This window comes from Wolffia australiana, chromosome 6 (assembly GCF_029677425.1).
Source record: "Wolffia australiana isolate 7733 chromosome 6, ASM2967742v1".
Classification (NCBI taxonomy): Eukaryota; Viridiplantae; Streptophyta; class Magnoliopsida; order Alismatales; family Araceae; genus Wolffia; species Wolffia australiana.
This window is the reverse complement of record NC_135840.1, coordinates 111,543-133,403: the sequence shown is the minus strand read 5'-3', so window position 1 is coordinate 133,403 and position 21,861 is coordinate 111,543. Positions and strand designations below refer to the sequence as shown.

General features: G+C 36.4%; 1 protein-coding gene across 1 annotated transcript; it reads left to right on the top strand.

The window, feature by feature from the left end:
- The first annotated feature begins 19,417 nt into the window (after window positions 1-19,417).
- Window positions 19,418-20,792, top strand: LOC144704694 (ethylene-responsive transcription factor 1-like). Its single transcript, XM_078577205.1, has 2 exons — window positions 19,418-19,854; window positions 19,980-20,792. Exons 1-2 carry the CDS (start codon window positions 19,584-19,586, stop codon window positions 20,675-20,677), a joined length of 969 nt encoding a protein of 322 aa, XP_078433331.1. The 5' UTR covers window positions 19,418-19,583; the 3' UTR covers window positions 20,678-20,792.
- The last annotated feature ends 1,069 nt before the right edge of the window (window positions 20,793-21,861 follow it).

Below are 21,861 nucleotides of genomic sequence, written 5' to 3'. Positions count from 1 at the left end.
TCTCTCTTTCAGATTCTGTCTCTCTCTTGGACTCCCTCTCGAACTCTCTCTCTTTCAGATTCTTTCTCTTGGTCTCCCTCTCTCCCTCTTTCTTGATCTCCTAGACTCCCACCTCTTTCAGACTCTGTCTCTCTCTCTCTCTCTCTCTCTCTCTCTCTCTCTCTCTCTCTCTCTCTCTCTCTCAGACTCTCTCTCTTTCAGACTCCGTATCACTCTCTCGATCTTCCTCTCTCCCTCTCTCTCAGACTCTCTCTCTCTCTTTCAGACTTCATCTCCCTCTCTTGGTCTCCCTCTGTTCTTCTCTCTAAGACTTTGTCTCTCTATCTTTCAGACTCCATCTCTCTCTTTGGCTCCCGCTCTTTCGGACTCCATCTCTATCTTTTAGACTCCATTTCTCTCTGTCTCCCTCTCCCTGTCTCTCTCTCTCTAAGAGTCTCTCTTTTTTACTCTCTCTCTCTCTTCTACTCCCTATCTGTCTATCAAGCTCTCTCTCTCTCTGAGTCTCTATCTCTTCATCTCCCTCAACCGTCTCTCTATCTCTTAGACTCTCTTTATCTTTCACTCTCCCCCTCCTTCAGGCTCCCTCTCTTTGTCGATCGAACATTTGATAATCTCAAAAATTACAGTCTCAACTCATTGTTGGTATTTTTTGAGATTATTCAGTAAAAATATAAACCTGCACACTCTTAGTAATCTTAGTTCTTGATGACTACAGATCTTCTCCATATGGAATGATGATTATGGATTTAATATTCTTAATACAGAGTTACTGAGATGAGATGCATACAAATTACAAAATTAATGTGAGGTGAGATAGTGATATCAAGTATAAGAGAGTAATTAGTAGATAGTGATAATTTGAATTTGAGAAGGTCAAGTGAGTGTGAGAATGAAATGATGTTAATGCAAAGAGTGACAAGAATGAGGAATAAAAACTAGTCTAATATGATAATTCATGATCAAGTTAGCATTAAGACAATGGTGTGAAGGTGATAAGAGGTGATTTAGAGAACGTACGGAGGTGCTGTGATGGTATGATGTGGTATGAAATTCTAAGCTAATGACGATGTCGAGAACGAACAACGTAAGTTGAGGATACTTACAATAGATCCCCATGTAACGTCAGGATCATGGTGATTTGAGAACCCTGGTATGCTCCCTCTCTTTTCTGTTTCTTCTTCCCACACACCCAAGGATACCAAGTACAGACTTGATGGATCTCAAAAACCCACTATCGCTCAATCATACTACATTAGTAAGAAGCAAGTTAAAGGATGAATTTGATAGTGATCTGTGCCCCTATTTATAGATTAGAGGGTGAATGAAAATGATGTGAAAACAAAACATCCCTAAAAATTTCAGCTCAATCAGACTTTTAGTTTGTCGTATATCGCACTTTGATTCGAGCAATCCTAGTCGTCCATTTTTCTCTCCACTCGTCATCGACACTAATGCTTCCTCTTTCCCATTTTTTGATTAAGTCATCCAGTTGTCATATATTTAATGATTGGAGGGATCACCTCGTTTTCCATGGCGCACGCTCCAAGAATGCCACATGTGCCTGTAGGAGATAAGACATCAAATGGCTTTAATTATCATTATTTAATATTTGGGACATGGTGCTGCATCTCCACATGCCACATCACAATATTCACCCTTTTTGCTGACTTCTACTGAATGACACGAGTCAGCATGTCATTCAGTAGAATTCCCCAATCATTGCTTGATGTGATATGCATTTCCACGTGCCACATCAGCATTTACCTCTCTTTTTAATAAATTGTGGTGGTACACGTGTGCGCCTCGTGTACTGCCGCAATTTTTAACTTTTCTATTGCTTTTTTAATTATTTTTTTGGTATAGAAATTGCAGTATTTATTCTATTGGTCCACTTCACCCCTTGAAAATAAAAAAATAAACATAATGTCACATAATGATTGGCGCATTATGTCATTGTGATTTGCCATGCCATAATTTCTCCTTTTGCAATGATTAATGCAGATAATCTTTGAGGATACTCGTGATTGGTCGCCATTTGACGTATCGAATGGCAACACGTGGCATGCACATATTCAAGGAAAAAATACATTAATAAATCATTATAAAATAAATAATAAGTCAAAAAATAATGTCTATATATATCAACTTAGAAAATTGATATCTCCATGAAGATAAGGTCAAAAAATTTATAAAAAATATATTCCAAATCAGACAATTAAGTTCTTTAATAATCAGAAAAATTATTAAAAGAACTATTAAATCCACAAAAATAAGACTCTAACAATAAAAATAGGTTTAATCATTTAATGGTTCATAGCATGTATTATAATTATTTTAATGCATAAACAAGTGTAAATTTCCCACAAATAACCCGATACTTTACGTGTTATCATCTCCTTCTCTCTCGACTCCCTCTCACTCTTGAAGTCCCTTTCTATATATGTCTCTCTCACTCAGTCACTCATACTCCCTCTCTCTTACTCTCTTTTAGACTCGCCTCATCTTTCTCTTGGACTCCCTCTCTCTAACTTTCTTCTAGACTCGCTCTGTCTCTCTCTCCCTCAAACTCCCTCTCTTTCTCAGAAATATATAAATATCATATTATAATTTATTTAAACATATTATTATTAGGTACTTGTAATTATTTTAATAGTTTTTAATTTTTGACAACCATATATCTCATTTTGTTCTAAACATAAGCCATTTTTCCCTCTTTTTCCGTTCCTTAGTGTTAAGATTTGAAGAGATGACCACTCCTAGCCCAAGTTTGATTCTACTTAACGTAGATCCAAAACTAGTAAATAGGATTGGGTAGTAGAAGGTGGCATGAAAGTAATTCACTTAGAACAAAACCCAGATAGTAGTACTTCAATCCATTGATGTTCATATTTGTTCCTCCGCCTAGCAAATACCCTGCCCAATCAAGAGTGAATTATATGAGTCTAGATCATGGCTCCTACCATCAAGAGATGTACTCAATCCATTGAAAGAGCCAGACTTGGACACTCTTGTTAATATAACATAAGGAGCATGGGGTCCCTAAGCTGGGTTGATACAAAAAATAGCATGATAATTATCATAGTAATTTCCTGTATTTTGCGTGTTTATTTTCATTAAAATTATCAAGTTATTAAGGCTTAAAATATTTTGTTACATTTTTAGAACGAAGTTCAGATGTTTCTATTCATTATGGTATTTTAATCTGATTTCCTAACATAAATCCCATAAAGAAAATACTTTAATAAGTTTGAAAATTAAATTGATAATATTGTATTTTTTGGGATTTTCTTGTATTTTTATATAATTTTTTTAACGTTTACATTCATAAGGAAAATACTTTTATCAATCATAAAATATGAACCTGAATTTATTTAAATATGTTTAATGAATTTTTTTACCTTTTCAACTCCTAGTAATACGCTACATACTGGAATCCGCTACATAAATAGGAAGAGAGAGAAACTCACATGGCTAAGATTGCTCACAATGGAAAGAATGATTTCTAAGGATCCAAAAGGAGTTTCAGGATGAAATTTTGAGGATAGTTCCATCTTTCCCTCATGTATCCACCCATTATTATAGATCTATATGTAGAACTCCATCCTTATGAAAAAGCACCCTTAGATTTTGTTCCTAATTAGGATTAGCAAAGGTATTTGCTTATTCAAAATGATGTTTGGGCCCATTCTTGTACTTCAAGAGCCAAGAATTGAAGGATAGATGTCCAGATCAAGACACTTAAAGAAAATGTACCAAACGGCTTGTTGTGCACGTGATGAGGTGGTTAGTATGATCTTTATCATTTTTTGGCTCACATTTTTATCCTTTTTCCTTGATTATCATCACCGATTGCCCATGTTTACACGATCACATGCACCACTTACAGCTCTGCCGCTCATCGGTCCAAATCTTCCCCGTATCCACTACTCTCATCTTCTCTGTAGCTCATTGGCATGTATTTACCACTGTCTCTCTTGAACCAGACATGATATTCTGTGCATCTGCACTATCCCTCATGCCATCCCTGTCAACCATCACTTGGAATTCCATAATCATTGGCTAAGGCATTGTAAGTAGAATGAATTAGGACTTTCAACTATCGATTTCTTGAAATTTTCAAATCGGCAGGTTTTCATAAATTAAATAAGGTATGATTAAAGTTTTATGAATTTCCATCATTATGTTGAATTAACTGTCACCAATTTGCTTTCATTAAACTATATTTAAATATTAAAATAAATATAAAAATAAATTGACATTTTGCTTATTCAATTCTTGCTCCCTATGGATTTGACCCTTACTCACTCTATTATTGTGAGGAAAATTATAAATATTCTGGTTTCAACCAGAAGCCTAAAACAATGTATTGAACCCTAATTTATGGTTTATCAAGGGTATGCTTAAATTCATAAAAGGGAGCTTTTGGAGGGTAATTTTTTTTGAAAATTTTTAAAGCTTTTGGCAAATTACATGAAATAATCCAAGGATGATAAAATTTTTGAACCACAAAATCCAATAATTTTACCCCTCAGCTTAAAATATGCATTATCTTTAATGCAAGAAAATGGGAGGAAAATAAATTACAAGCGTGGGTCCTTATGCCTATTGAACTTGTGAAATAATGATGATTTTTACTTCAATACTTATTACCATTCTGCTCACTTCCCCTTCCTGGAAAAAACACTATAGAGAGGTGATGAGATCATATCGTCTACATGAGAGCCACTGATTATATTAAAAAAAGGACAAAAATAGTTTTCATATAAATTTTAAAAAAACAGAGTTAGCATATATATGAAAGAAATATAAGAACTAGAAGAATAATTAATTAATAAATAAATAACCCATGAAAATGAGATCATTGACCATATGTATTATATTTTGAATACGCATGTGCACAAATTTTTACCGTCAAAGGTGTCCTCCTTACTGATTTGGATGGACAATTGATATCGATATGATAATGGATAAATAATTGAGATAGAGAAAAGGGCGATTGTTTCTTACATGGGATGAAGATGATGTGATTGAGATGATGATGAAATAGGGTTGTATATCTAAGGGAATGTGAAGGAGAGAAACGAATGAAAGTCATGAGACTAACCTTAAATCACTATGTCCCATCCAGATACAGGAAATTTCTGATGCAAGTCAGCCTCTCCACTTTTCTGTTGATATTCTCCAATCACACAAAACACCAAGAAAAATTGATGGACCTTGAAAAACCTCATAAAACTTCAAGGCTTTATTTATATATCCAATCGTATGGGTGGAAAGAGTGGGAAAAGGAAGGTCCACTCAAAATTTCAGCCCAAAAATCCTTCTGGATTGTCAGATATCGTGTTTTGAATTTGAATCATTCTCAGCCCTTGTATTTGTTCTATCCATTGATCTTCTCTTTCCTCCAATTTCAAAAATGTCAAAGAGCCACTAAATCATTCCAAAAAATCAATATTAGTTCATAAAAATGTTAGAAATATATTTTATGAATTTAAAAACTGATAGTAAAATTCAAATATCATTCTACGAATAGATTTAATCATTTTTTGCTTTTTATCATATTTGTCTTGATAACACCCATATAATAATCAACTTAATGCAAATACTATGTAAGTATGGTCATATGGACCAACTAAAATGCATGTTGTCAATAATCAGCCCATAATTAAAAACGATTTTCTTCAAAATTAATTTATTTACTCTCCCTTGAAAGCCTTTTTCTAATATTATTTCTCTTTCCATATTTACAGGCCGGACTTCATTATCTTGAGATTCATCAATAGCTTGATGAATTTTATTATATTTAGATTTTTATAGTAACATTTATCCGTATAAGAATCACTTTGAACATCAAACCATATCCGAATATCACAAAAGTCAATAAAAGGACATGAAATATTTATGTTCTTATTTGTATGAAAAACATCTTTTCATAGGCACCAAATCTTAATGAGATTCATCTATAAGAATAACATTTCTAGGATCTTAAAATAAAATCTTAAAATCATCAAAGTGACATAAATATATTCATCTTAATTTTTTTAAAAGTCCTTTTATTCAAGTGATACCATGTCATTTTCATATGATTCCTCCACTTTCATAAAACTTACGTTATCAACATGAAAATCAGACATTTCACCACCAGGGCATACACATTCAACCTGATTTTCATCAAAATAATCCTCTAATGATTCTTCATTAATGTTTGATTTTCTTAATCATAAGGGCATACATAAAAAAACATCCACTTTTTTTGTTTAATTTCCTTATAAAATTGAACTTTTGATTTTTGCCGCATCCGTTTTTGTTCATTTTCCTTATAAAATCAAACATTATCAGAAATAAAGAATTGAAATTTTGAAGAAAGTTTATCATTTTTATAGTATTCTTTATTTTGAATTATACGGTTTTTAAAATATATATTTTGAGAGTATATCTTAACATATAATTTTAAAAGTTAATTTCTAATCCTACTTTGAAGTGATCTTATCGCTTGTACTATAATCCACATTATATTCCTTAACATCATTTTACTAAGTATCGATCACTGTCAAAAGAATCAACAAGTTGTGAAATTTTATTTGGAAGTGATAAATAAACATTAATTATTATTTCATAATACTTAAATATTTCCAAATATGTAGATTTAATCTTTTGATTTTCAGAATATTGAAAATGGGAGACATGTGTCATGGTTTTCAAGAGAATGATGATAGAAATCCAAGAAACTTCTATGAGTCAATTGAAAACGATAGAGTCAAGACTTCATATACATCAAGAGCATCAAAAGTTCATATATTCCAAAGAAATTATTCCAAGAAAAGAAAGTCACTGTATTAAAGTTAAATATAATTCCTAATGGCAACCAATCCCTTGAAACTGCTCCAATTTATTATCTCAAAATTATGGTTTTGAATTAATTTGATTATTGGATTTTGAGTTCAACCAATAAATTTATAAAAACCTTTACTCCAATAGAATATGGCTAGTTAGTGATGAATTAGGGTTGTCTCCAGATGAAATTAGAATTAGAATTTAGTATTATTTAAATGATCGGTTAAGAAGGTGATCCTAATATCTAACATTTAATAAGATTGATATGATTAATATAATGGATAATAGAGAGGAAGTGTTGGTATGAGAGAGAGTGAAAGTGACGGGTAAAGAAGATAGGTAAAGATTTGCATAATATTGTGTCAATACAAGTATATTTATAAATGGGTGTTTCTTCTTATGGATCCAAGTGTAAGGATCGAAACAGGAGAAAAATGACAGCCCCATCAAAATTTCAGCTTGATTGGAATTTGGCATTGTAATAAGGTTTGAATTTGGAGCAATCCTATTATTTTATTAAAATATTTTGTCTCCTCATTGCCACCACTGCCAAGTCAGATTTAGGGCTTCCATCCTTCAAGTCATTGACTATCAATATTGAAGATTAACCTTTAAGGGCATTTTTAGCACAATGCTTTAGTATGTGTTTTGATGGATGTTCAAAGTGATGCATGCCTCAATAAGGGTTGTGATAAAAACACAATAGGCCCTTTGTCAACTAGTTGACTGATTGTAAGTGCAGATAAAATAGGAGGCTTAGTTATATTACAAGGCTACTTACTTTAACACTTCGCTCAACAAGTCAAATCATGTATTTAGGACTTGTATTTGTTATGACATGAAGATAAACATAGTTTTTAACATTGTCAAGGTATTTGTGTGAATTTGTCTTCATTTGATTTGTTGAATAACTTGTTCAAAGTCCTAATTACTACCTTCGAGTATTTAATGCTAAATTTACTGATGATTTAATTAAAATTAATTACATGAAGATATTACAATCCAATAGTGATATCTTTGTATAAAATGATGTGGAAAATGTATTTAAAAGTTTAAGTTTATTTTAAAGGTCAAGTTCTTGGCACAACGGCTAGTTTTTGCTCTTAACTCTTGAAGGTATTTTGAACTAATGCAAAATTATAAATTTAAAAAGTCAAAATTAAAATGATTATTATTTTACATTGATTAATCATAATCAATGCATATGACTGTTGGACTTTTGAGATTACCATTATGCCCTTTCATATTTGAGCCCTAATTCCAAACTACCTTCTTCTTGCCCTTTGAAAATCACAATCCAAAAGCTAGAGAGATCTCTCAATCTCTGGAGCAATTTTCAAGAATTTTTTTATCATTCTTTGAATAGATCATTTGTTCTTAACATAAATCCAAGTCTATAGAACTTGGAATCGTGGTTTTTGGTGCATGGGTATTTCAAGATCTGAAGGAAAGAAGGCTGGCCTCCGAACTTTGCACTTCCTTGACCTTGTGATAAGTTTACAATCTTTAGCATAACATATATATTGATTCTGAACTTCTATTAAACACATTAATTGTTTCTAACATCGATACAAAACCAAAGAACTCGGAATCACATCACTTGGTTGAGTTTTGAAAGAGTTACAGGGTTTTAGATTTGGACACAATGGAATCGGGCAGAAAACTAAGGACATGGAAAGATTAATTTCTGGAGCTTTATCTGATCTCATTTTGAACACTTTGTTCAGATGACACGTGAAAAATTGTGTTATAAAATCGTGCCAGGTGGAATCATCACACTTGGTGCATGATTGAAAAATATATTTGAGTTTTAAGCACCAAAGGTCAAATGCGAATCAAGAATTTCATCCAAAGAAAAATCTAAAGGAGAAGAGGACTCAAGAAATAACGGCCACAAAAAGGAGGTATTACTGAAGGGAAGTCATAGTTATATTTATGAATCTTTATCTCTGAATTAATAAAATTTTGACATACAAGTATTTGTGTTGAAATACATAAAACTGGTCCTTGTCTTGAATACTATTTAAGTAGCTGTCATACTAAGTGTTGTTGAGGAGAAGACATTATTCTGAAATATATTTTATTGCTATATCTTTGTGATCACTCAATTTAAACTTTTGGGGGCCACAAGAAGAAGGCTTTCGGGGTCAAGTTGAAGTCGATCAAGTGACGTCATTCTGTGGAAGCCTTTGGGGGTTAAGGACGACAAAGCTTCATTGACTTTTTCTTTGTCTTGGTATCCTAGTTCAGACCTAGTTCCAGATGATTGTTTGGGGGGCATTCACACAAACACTGTTAGGGAACTTCATCACCTGGGGAAGGATACCCCCATATAGCATTAAAGATTAGCCTAAGCTGTCTAAAAATAATAATTGTGTCTTCCATTTCCTCTACCTCATTTATTAGGTAGAAAACTCCTAGACTAATTAAACATAAAAATATAATACACACAGAGAACCTAATTCACCCCCCCCTTAGGTTATTTCTTGGCCACCTAAACTAACAAATACAATGAGAGGCTAAGATTTTTAAAAAAGACACTTAAACTTACTTCTGATTTGACTTAGGCTCAAAAAATACCTGGAGCCTTGTGTACAAAAAGATAAATAATAATAATTTTAAATAAATGATAAATTTTTGTCATGGCAATTCATTAACACACACCGAGTCAACATGTTTTGTGTTTTCAGACATCCATGATTTCACACTGTGGGGCATGTATAAACATGTGTACCACAGGTACACATACACATGGTGTGTGTGCACCATATAAAAGTTTCGAAACTTTTGACGTGTGTACCATACAAGGCACATAAATCAATGAGTTTTAGTGCACTGATATGTATCTTTGTAGCATACAAGGCACACAAACCTTTTTTCTATGGGCCCACTACTTACAAAATTAAAAGTGCGTTAGCTCATAATTGGCTCATTATGGCCTATGTATGCAATGATTACCTACCCAAATAACTGGTCAAAAAATGTGTTTGGTTGTCATTCGACCAAATTGAATGGTGATACATGATAGGATATAAAAGTAAGACCAAAGTAAAATATAGTTTATAATTCTGACAAAATAAAATACAGTTTATAAAATCATAAAAATATAGATTTTAACTTATACAGTAATTTATTCCTGAATACAATGTCAAGAAATTCATTACAAATTTATTATGACTGAGAAATTTATGTCCTAAAATTTTAAAATACCAAATACATAAAAATATGATGTCAAAAAATAAATAAACATGCCAGAAAATAGGAATATTAGTATTAATATATATAATCATTTTAGCTTGTGTGATATGCATATATAACTATTTTAAATATTTTAGTTTAATGATATTAACCTGATAATCAGTTTGTTATCATCAGGTTTACAATGGAACTTTTAGACTCTACTATAATCGTCTTCAGCTCAGATTCTGAATATGCTAAAGACAGTGATGGAAAGCCATATTTGATATAAAAAACACCATTGAATTAGAGATACTGCCAAGTTGAATCCCACTAAATATTCAGGATGAGGATTGATGCCACCAGAGGTGTATGGCTTATGTTCTAATTGAAGAAACTCAGACTATTATGTATTAATACTAAGTGAATCCTCACTAGCATTCACCTGGATACAACTGACCAATGACCGAGCCCCCTTATTGAAGGATGAATATGACAAACACGAGATGGGATGACTAAATGCAACATAGGATTGGAAAAATCAAGCAAAAGATTTACTTGATCGATTTGAATTTATAACTCAAGTGAAAATAATGATGGTGTGGCCCTTTTCCTCAATCATTCTTAGCCGTATTAGTCATTCAGATTCAAAACCCTAATGAAGTTCAGGAATCTAGTCCACTAACCTATGTTGGTAGATCCAACAATTGCAAAAAAGTATACAAATCACCGAAGAGTGTAGAGACAACCTTATCTCTAGTGTAACATGGAAGGGTGGTGTCGTGAATGGTGGATTGGAAGCAGCAAAGGATGGAAGATGATGTTTTATGGTAGGCCAGATAAGAGTGACCTCTCATGAGGGGAATTAAAGAGTAAGTGGTGGAGCATAAATAGTGACACACAAGCAATAATAAATGGTATAATGACAACTCACAAATGGTGGACTGTGAGAATAGATGGGTGGTGTGAAGACACTGCTGCATGAGCAGTTGATAACATTTTATTATTAGATTAATTTCATAATTTTTTTATATTTATTTTATTTAAAATGATTATATATGCTTATAATCATTGAATTGATTTTGGATTAATATTTTCACTTCCTCGATTTTTGGTACTTTGTGGAATTTTTTGACATCACATATTTTTCAAAGTTAAAATATCATACATGTCAACTTTATGATATTATATTTTTAAAGAAGATGTCTTTACAAGTAGGAATTTGTTTTTAGAATTTTTTGACATGAATTTTTAAAGAAAATAAATTTATAAGCTATCGTATATATTTCAAATATGTATTTGAATTAAATTATAACTTAATGAATTATTTGAATTTTCTGCTTTTTAAAAAAAAAGTGTACGAATCTTGCAATCCACTTATAGATCTAGGAGGATAAATGAAATCAAATGGTTGACAACGATTCAACTTCATTTTCAATATTTAACAATCCATAAGAAGTTTGAGACTAAAATTTTGTGGTCATATTTTTATTTCTCCTTTAGGCATCCCCCATATTTATAAATATACTCATCACTTTATGTAAAACACATATGAATTGTGATGGATATTATGTGGCCGAGAAACCAATCACACAACTAGGTTTATTTAAATTCATTGAAATAAACATATAGTATCTTTTTAAATTATTACGACATGCAGCGGTATCACTATTGTATCTCTTTCCGTTATGTCATGGGCGTGGGCAAATGGGGCCTCTGTGTAATTGGGATACATACACTCTATCCATGCCTATAGACCCTCTAAACACTCAACCTTAAAAATAAACCCCTTCCTGGATGGCATCCAAGGCATGCGTGGATCGGTCTACTAGCACATCCAGGGCTGGTCGTACCCGGCACTGTGTTTTTACCAATAAAAAAATAAAAAATAAATATAGATTAGTTATTATTATCGTTTGATGTTTGAAATGAATTTTGTGAATAAATGCAATTACCTAGAGAATTATGATGAGATCCTTATATAGCTATCACTAGTCTTTACACACATATTTTAAGTATTCCTATTCGATAGATAGTTGAGATGGACATCGAACTATCTCAATAGAATAACACTATCTGATTCTACTCACATGTTAATTATGATTGATATTGTGGCCTTTATTGTGGAGACACTAGTGACATATGGTGGGTGTTATTTGGGAAATGATTTTATTGAATTGATCCATACGAATCCCAAAATGGTATAAATCTAAACATCAATCAGGTTGATTCATGTCTTGGTTGTATAAGTGATCCATTAACCTGAGACACCAAGGACATCTTGTGGATGGACGACTATGTTTTTACTATGAGTTATGAGCCTCCAACGATGGTATTCGAATAAATCTTGGTTGAAATATAGTAAGAAGTACACATAGGTGATTGAGTTCTCAAGAAGGGATCGTCTGTCCCTGGTATAGGAGGATATTGAGTCAAGGAAGGTGATGCAGATAAATTCCTAGATAGGTTAGTGAGGATATTGGAGAAGGTGTTCTCTAATGATCCTCGTTATGCCTCAGTACTAACAGAATGACAAATTAGGGTTTGATGATTAATAATAACATAAGTCAAATGGGAGTCCCATGCAGAAAAAATATTATACATGCAGCGTAACCAATGATTTACAAGGTTTTATAAGAAATATTATACATGTACTCTCTATCTTCTTGAGCACGAGTTCTAGCTTGGCACCTCACAGACTCAAGACTTGATCTGCCGATTGGGTTAAATTGATCTGACATTCATTAATATACAATGATATAGTTAACTAATTTGAAATGCTAATAAAAGTTATTGGGAGACTAGAGGCATTAACTAGACTGATATATGTGCCTAGAGGGTCACACATAAATGATATTTTGGACGTCGAAAGACATACTTATAGTTAGGGGGGTTTCATGAAAAATACGCACTAACTATAAAGAGGGGTCTTTTTCTTCTTCCGCCTTCTCCCCTTGGCTCATGTCTATTCCCGATGTAGTCGACAACGTTTAACCACAACAACGGAGCATGGACGAAGCTTGTCTCAATGAAAGAGGAGATTTGAGGTGACATGGACCCCGTAGATATGTCTAGAGGTTGCACATATGAGAAACTCAAAGAATCGTCGATGTGATCCCTATCAGCATGATTCAATTCCTAGTATTATTAGTGTCATTTTCAATTTTGGTACAAGTCTTCTGCTGTGAGTCATTTAAAGTTTTCACCCAAATTGAGACTTGTTGAACCCAACAACACTATGTAGCCTTGGTCATTCCAAGAGGACATCTGCCCTGATTCTTGATTGCACCCACCATCTTTACTTACCACCCTTAATTTTCTTACTGACATTGACGGATTTGAGTTCAGTTTAAATCTCTTAGAACCGTTGATAACACCCTAATTTCGGTCTTTATTTCATGTTATTAGCACGATTTTATGCATTTAAAGAGCTTAAAATTGGGTTGTTATCATAAATTTACACGAAAATAATGTTTTCAAGTAATTTCTGATTTTTCCCTAATTTTCTGTTAATTATATGAATTTTTAAGGATTTGTTGAAGCTTGAAATAATTATTTTGGGATGAAAATGGCATATTTAACATTTTATTGCGAAATTTATCAGCATGCGAATGAATCAGTAATTTTTCTGGAATTTTCTAGAATTTTTTACGAATTTTTAGGATTTTTTTTGGGATTTATTTCAAGAAGAAATGCATTTATTCTATTAAAAAAGGGCATATTTATAAGAGAAAAAAATGTATTTATATAATTTCTAGACTTTTCGGGGCCTTTTTGCAATGTTTTGTTGCAAAAAGACCCTGAAAACGGCTCTCGGTCGCCATTCCAGGCGTAAAGATCCTATTTAAAATCATTCAGGATTTTATTGCAATTCCATTATTAATTTTTTTAATATTTTAGAGAAAATCAGAGGAGAGAGAAGGTGAAAAACGATATATGTATATATACATTTGAGCGGCGTTTATTTGCAAAAGAATGATTTGTAAGGGGTTTCGCGCAAAAAAGTCAGAAAGAAACTTGGCGGGGGCGACGTGGCGCATCGGTGGCCGTCGGATGCGGATCGAATGGATTTTGAAGAAAGAGAGGGTGTGGACGGTAAGATCACCGCCCGTGCGGCGCATGCAAAGCGCTCGCACGGGGGCTGACGTGGCGACTTCTCAGCGGGTCTTCCTGCGACCAGACGCACGCAAAGGCGCACAACAATACATACGCATTTTCCGCACTTTCGATTTTTCTTATGTTTTCTTTTTTTTTGCAGGGGGTACGTGGCGCCATGAGAGAGCACCCGCCAAAAGAATTTAAAACGTCGCAGCCAATGGGCTGTCGACACGTCATGGCGTGTATTATTAAATAAATCAAACTTTAATCCAATGGCTAAAATTGGTTAAAATTGACTTATTAATAACTTTTGATCCTGAAGTCCGATTGAGATGATTTTTTTATGGATTTGCTCGTCTTGATCCCCTCTTTCTATCACGGTTGGATCATTCAGATCTAGCCTACATCGATAAATAAATATTAAATACTAAACAGGGGTAAAATGGTGATTTTCACCATGTGACCTAAGTATAAAAGCTGAATTTCGAGAGAGGGAGCTCATTCTGGAGGGTGCTTCATCACAGCTGCAAAACAGAGAGGAGTCCCAGCCTGGATCAACAGTTTTGGTATTTTTTTCTTTCATTGTATTCAAACTTTTATGCATTTTGAATTCAATAGGTTAAGTTGTTTGTTTCTTCATCTCTATTATGATCTGAACTTCTAAATCGCTTGGCTTGAGCGGCATGTACAAGCCCTGATTAGGATTGAGAGGAGAAATTGAGGGATTCACCTGGGCATTCAATTGCATTCCAAAAGAAAACTCTAAAAAATTTAGTTTTAATTCTTAGGATACTCAATTACCCCATTTTAGTTCTGAATTATCAACTTGCAAAAATCAACCAAACCCAAATTAAAAATTCCTACCAACCTCTCTAATTGAATTCTTTGATCCATCCAATTGAAGCAATTAATTCAATCTGGAGCCCACATTTCTTCCATTCTTCTCACCTCTTCTACCCCCCTTTCTCAATTCTCATCTAATTAGGGTGACTTGATCCTCGTTGAAGATCAAATTCACTCTAATTAGGATTAAAACACCAAAAAGATAATCACATTGAACTTCCTACTTGCTTCCCTTGGACGACACTCACACTTATCACTATACATGTTAAGTAGAGTTTTACAAAATTTATTGCATAAGCTAGAATTCACAACGACAAGGGCTAAAAATTCATAATTTTTACCCCTATTTTCAGCTTATCAACCGTCGTCTAGGAGGGAAATTTTAACCTTGAGTAAAGAAAACTTACTATAATTCACCTTAGCCTTTCATTAGCATGAGGGATGGTCCATTTTTGTGGATACTCAACCCATGGAGCATTCATCCCTCACAATTAACAAACACTTCTATGGATTTTTTTATGAAATTCACTGCATCAGAAAAAAAAAGTCCAAAACTTCCCTTGCTGACCTGTGATTGTGATTCTAGAGTAGATGCTCTCGCCACCTATGACTCACAAGTCTTTGCTTTCTCGGCCCATTGTTTCCCATTGTCTTTTATCCCTCTTTCTCCAACATTTTCTTATATTTATAATCTCTCTCTCTCTCTATATATATATATGCACTTACATATTTTTCTCACTCTATCTATGTTCATCTAGCTATATTTACCTTTTCTCTCCCTTGCTTTCTCTCTCTCTCTCTCTCTCTCTACCTTTCTCTCTCTCATTCTTTCTTTCCCATTCTCTCCTTTTCTCTATCCCTCCCTTTTGTCAGGTTCTAGGGTCATGATTGACATGTACTTTGACGATTCACATAGCTGAAGACATAAAATAGAATTGTAATAGATATTTAAAAGCTGATTATCTAATCATCTTGGGAAGGATCAGATTTCCAAGTTTTGGTTCTCAAGAGATATGTGTGGAGCTGCTTTAGTGAGTCACCTCCAGACGTATACATGTTATCCCTAACATGTCAAATATCCTCCCTTATCTTGATGATGCCTATAACCAATGCACCATTGTCACCATGACATTTGATCACATCGGGAGTGGAGGATATGGATGAAGAAGAATAACATTTCTTCCAGGGCCTTGTCCTATTTATATTGAAAAAGGTATTTTAATAAAATTTGTAATCTTTATGTATATCTACTAATGTCAAAAAAACATTTTTTGCGTAATCGTCTAGGCCTATGTATCAGTCTAGTTAACAACTCCAATGACTATGCCAACCTTATCAATTTTATATATCAACATAGAGATTAATTAATAAAATATCAATTTAACCTAATATTTGGGTTAAGTTTCTAGTAGATGGGACACCGAGCTACACCTCGTGCTCTAGAAGTGATAAAATGAGTATAATAACTATTTTACGGAAATTTTCTGCCATCAATTATCATGCACATATAGTCCCTCATTCCTTTGATGATCCTACGACAACTTAGATTATGTTTAACTGTGAAAACATAACTGGTCATCCAAATTAGAAGTGATGCCTTGTGAAATTATTAGGAAATAACTCTTTGTTATTGTCCCACCTTGAGCAATGACTTCATCATATCGTCTTTCATGAGATGTCTTCACTTATACTAAGGGTAAATTGTCCTCTCTTGATGATCAATTATCTTCGTAAACTTCTTGTTGCACCCGAGCTACGATAATTTTTCAATGATTAAGAACTCATATACCATAGTTAAAGCTCAACCATTCATACACATGATATTTTTGGTCTAGTACGTCTAAGGACCACTTACACAACTATTGCATGAAATTTTTGTGCAATACCATTCAGGTATTCATACGGATCAGTTTCATGATCCCTTCCCTTAAAGAAAAACTCAAATTAATACTTAATTTTTATGGTTATAGGATAGGCTATACTCGTCATATGAGTAAAACTAGATGGAACTATACTATATGACAAGTTTTTATGTCCTTTTTGAGTATACTTTAAATAGGAATGATTAGAGTACATATTTAAAGTCTCGTGATCAACATGTTATGATCTCATCATAATTCACTTAGTAATTGCATGTATTTATGCACTTGAATTTAAGCAAAGACATATGAATTAAAATGAATAGATTGTATCAATGATTTTGAACAAGATATAGAATGTGTGATTTCTTTCCAGCCACATATATATTTACATCACATCTTGCTTCCTCTCATTCCCACTCTTTTTCTCTCATGTTATATCTTATCCATCTTTCTTTCACTTTTTTACCCATGTCCTCGCATTCTTTATATCTCTTTCTCTTTCACTATTTTCCTTTCATTTTTTTCCTCTTTCTTTCTCTTCTACTTTATGTCTCATTTATCACCTATCATCACTTCATCATTTTTCATTTTAATTTTTCTCCCACTCTATCCTTCATCCTCTCACCAATCACCCTACCTATTGCTCAATTATGGTTTATCTTTTTCAAGTCTTTCATGTTATCCCCTTTTTTCTTAGTGCTATCTTGCTGGATCTGTTTCTTCTCAAGCTTCTCGCTTGCCTCCCTTTCTTCTCGTGCTATTTCGCCCTCTCAGAGGGTCTCAATCTCTCTCACTGCCATAGTCTCTCATTTTTTTCCTATCTTCCCATGTGTACCTCTCTTGCTCTTACATTCAGTCTATCTATGAATTCAGATAGATAGATATTAATACACAGAAATATAATCAAATAACAAACACATATAAATATCATAACTATTGTTCTAACAATCACTAACTCTCTTTATGTCTGTTGATTTGTCTTTCTCTCTTGATCTCTCAACATCTCATTGTCTCTCCTTTTCTCACCCCATCTCTCTAATTCTCACTGTCACAAAAAAATTTACTATATGAAAATAATCTACAAGAATTTAAAATTGTAAATTAAACATTTTTAATAACTGAATACATATGCTTCAAATTGTTTTATGCATTTTGATATACATATTTCTGCCCCGTTACAGATGTGCCCACTATGCAAAGTGCTGGGGGGTGGATGGAAATTCACCAAGTAGGGGTGAATTTATGAGACACACTATGCAATTATCACCCCTAGTTGCTAATCATCTTTGTCTATGTCCCGAATGAGTCCAATCAGTTTGTCCCAAACTACTAAACATCCTCAAATCACATCATCATCATCATCCACTTGAGAATTCAGGATGGTTAAATAAAAGCAATTGTGTTAAAATTATTCAAAAATCTTCTATGGGATGCATGAAAATAGTTAAGAGGTTGGAACTTTGTCTTTTAGTCAGAATCACAACTAAAATTGCTAATTCAGCCTTGTGATTAAATCTCTAATTGTCCCAAACAAATCATTTACACATGCATGCATATTTTAAATTTTCAGAATCTTCCAAGATACTGAGATAGTAACTAGTATAGAACATTTTCAGAACAATTTTATCTAATACATCATTCAAATAAGTTTTCCTCATGTTATCCAGCACCCATTCTGTTATCGGCATCATTATCGTTATCATTATCGTTATCAGCTTAATGATATTGTTATCCCAGTTTAGTCCTGAGACTGTCCCTTATGATTATCTCATATACTCGCTCTAAGGCGTATCCGATATCGATGTCTGTATCGGGTCCGGTTACCCTTAGTAGCACCCCAGATGTCAAGGTCAAATTATTTCTTGCTGGATTCTCTCTTCATCTGTCCTGCAGCTGATCATGAACCCAGGTCCCACTCTCTGGGTCAACGTGTCCCACAGAGAGAGACAGACAATGGGAATCATCCACGCGTCCAAGAAGTGGGGCAAGTGCGCCTGGGCCCAACTAGCCTGGGCGCGGCCTTTGCTGACCACACCTTCCTGTGTGGTGGGCAGGACACGCTCCCCCCCAACCCCCTCACAGGCAAAATATCTCCACCTCCCGACGGTAATTCGGATAAGGTGCAAGTCTATCTAATAGCTGAAATCGAACCACGCGTAAGTTTCTACCTATTCTAGAATAAATTCCTTCTTCCTAATCGCAAAAAATCAGGACGTAATGAATGACTGCGTGTCCCACTGAGCGTGCCACCTGGTCGCCCGTCGCGTCAAGACTAAATGCGTTATTAAGTGGCGATTAAAGGATATTTTTTTCCGGTTACCGTCGCTATCACGTCGTCTTACTCAGCGAATCAAAATCTATCTACCCGCACTTCCACGAAGGGGTCGCAAAAGGCCATGCGCTTGTCTTCTGTGGTTTAATTTTCCTTGGAAATGGATTAGTTCCGCGGGTTAACTATCTTCTCCGTTGAAAGCGATAATCGGAGAACAAATTTGTTCTTCGGGATGTTCTGGAAGGGAAGGAAATAGCCGCGGGCCAGCTGTCCGCGGAGGGTCGGCGGTCGTCACTCTTATCATCTCTCACGCCATCTATTAATGGAGGAAAGCTGAGGAACCCGGGTGCACAGGTCAACTTTTGCGCTCGTCCGAAGGAAGAAAGAAGACAACTTTGCCGTGGTTCAAGCAGAAGAGAGAAGATACAACCCCGCGCTCGTCTCCGTCGCGCTGTTTCTCTAGCTCCGGCCCTTGTCGCCACCGTTGGATCGCCGGGATGTGTGGAGGAGCGATCCTCTCCGATTTGATTCCGGCCGCCAGGTCGAGGCGGGTCACCGCCGAACACCTCTGGTCGGCGGACTGGCTCTCAGATCTCTCGCAGAGAAAGGAGAAGAAGAAGAAGCAGAAGAGCCTCCAGGACGAAGCTCCCTTCCTCATCAAGGAGGAAGAGGAGGAGGACTTCGAGGCCGACTTCCAGCACTTTGAAGAGCGATCCGAGGACGAAGACGATCTCCCCGAGGTCAAGTCCTTCGATTCCTTCATCCGAGGTAAAATTATCTTTCTGTCTTTCTTCTTTCGTTCTTTCTGTCTTACTTTCTTGCTTGTTTGCTTGCTTTCTTTCCCGTGTTCGACGCTCGTCCAATCATCCTATATTGTTTGATCTTGGTTGCAGCCGACTCGGATGGGGTAAGCGAGAGGAGCTCGAAGAGGAAGAGGAGGAACCAGTACAGAGGGATAAGGCAGCGGCCGTGGGGCAAGTGGGCGGCGGAGATTCGCGACCCAAAGAAGGGCGTTCGGGTCTGGCTCGGCACCTTCAACTCCGCCGAGGAAGCCGCGCGCGCGTACGACTGCGAGGCCCGCAAGATCCGCGGCCACAAGGCCAAAGTCAATTTCCCCCCCGGCGGCGACAAGGCCCGCAAACTACGCCAACCCGCGAAGCTCAGCTCTCCTCGAAGCGCCCAAGAAGAGAAGAAGACCCCCCTCGAGAATCTCTCTCCTTATCCTCTTTCAGAGGAGAGCAAGAACAACTTCTCCCACCAAGACTGCGGCAGCGACTCTGACTGCTCGAGCTTTGCGTGGTCGGCTGACTCGAGATCGTCCCGGACTCTGCCCGTCGTTGAAGAACAGGAAGCTCCGCCGAAGCGGCTGAAGACTGACGCCGGCGAGGCGGCGGCCATGGAGGAGGCGTTTGATTTCACGGCGGAGATTCCGGAGTTTGAGTTCGTTAACTATCTCCAAGCGCCGGTTCTGACCGACGCCGACTCGGTCGAGGTCCTCTACGGTGGCGGCAGCTGCTGGGGGCAAGAGTGCGATAATCCGATAGATCTCTGGTGCTTCAACGACATGCCTCCCGCGTCTGCTATCGTCTGAGGCGTGGCCGCCGCTGGGCTTCTCAAACTCTTTCCCCGCGGTTGCAGCGCCGGGAGGAAGGCGGTCGTCGCCCGTAGAGTTGAATTAGTCTTTCTCAATTGGTTTTCTTCTGGCGTGTGTTGTGTGTTGCGTGTGCTCTTGTCTGCTGGTTTGCGAAGACGATGATCGTCGTCGATTCATCTTCTTCGGATATCCAATAACAAGCCAGCGGGATCTCAATGTTTGACTAGTAGGAGATCAGCCAGTGGATTCTTAGCCGTGGAACAAAGTTCGTCAACGTTGCCGGCGCCTTGTTTTCTTCCACAGTTCCTGTTTATTGGCTCTTGCAAGCACCTTCGGTTCACCGGGAGAGAGAGAGAGAGAGAGAGAGAGAGAGAGAGAGAGAGAGAGATAGAGAGAGAAGGGGGAGGGACGGAGAGTCAGAGCGAGAGAGATTGGAGTGGAGGGTCAGAGCAAGAGGGGGGGGGGAGAGAGTCAGAGCGAGAAAGAAAGAAGGGCAGAGATTGAGCGAGAGAGACAGACAGAGAGATGAGAGACAGAGAGACAGAGCGAGCGAGCTAGAGAGACTGAGAGAGACAGAGAGACAGAGCGAGCGAGCTGGCGAGCTGGCGAGAGTGAGAGGGGCAGAGTGGAGAGACGGAGAGACAGAGAGGAGAGGGACAGAGCGAGTGAGAGAGGAGAGAGAGCTAGAGAGAGGATAGACAGAACGAGAGAGAGTGGACAGAGCGAGAGAGGAGAAATGAGAGAGAGCTAGAGAGAGAGAGGAGAGAGCGTTAGACAGAGAGAGGAGAGAGGACTAGAGAGAGAGACAGAGAGAGGAGAGAGCTAGAGAGACAGAGAGAGGAGAGAGAGCTAGAGAGAGAGACAGAAAGAGGAGAGACAGAATGAGAGAGAGAGAGAGAGAGTAAGAGAGTGAGACAGAGACAGAAAGAGGAGAGACAGAATGAGAGAGAGAGAGAGAATAAGAGAGTGAGAGAGAGACAGAAAGAGGGGAGACAGAATGAGAGAGAGAGTGGGAGGGTGAGAGAGAGACAGAGGGAGACACAGAGAGAGAGATAGAGAGAGACAGAGAGAGAAAGAAAGAGAAATAGACAGAGAGAGAAAGAAAGAGAAATAGACAGAGAGAGAGAGAGAGAGAGAGAGAGAGAGAGAGAGAGCGAGAGACACACAGAGAGAGAAAGGGA

Excerpts from the sequence above, each read along its gene's own strand:
- LOC144704694 (XM_078577205.1), top strand. The coding sequence starts at position 19,584 with ATGTGTGGAGGAGCGATCCTCTCCGATTTGATTCCGGCCGCCAGGTCG. Across the intron at positions 19,855-19,979 it reads CTTCGATTCCTTCATCCGAG|CCGACTCGGATGGGGTAAGC; the intron begins GTAAAATTATCT and ends TCTTGGTTGCAG.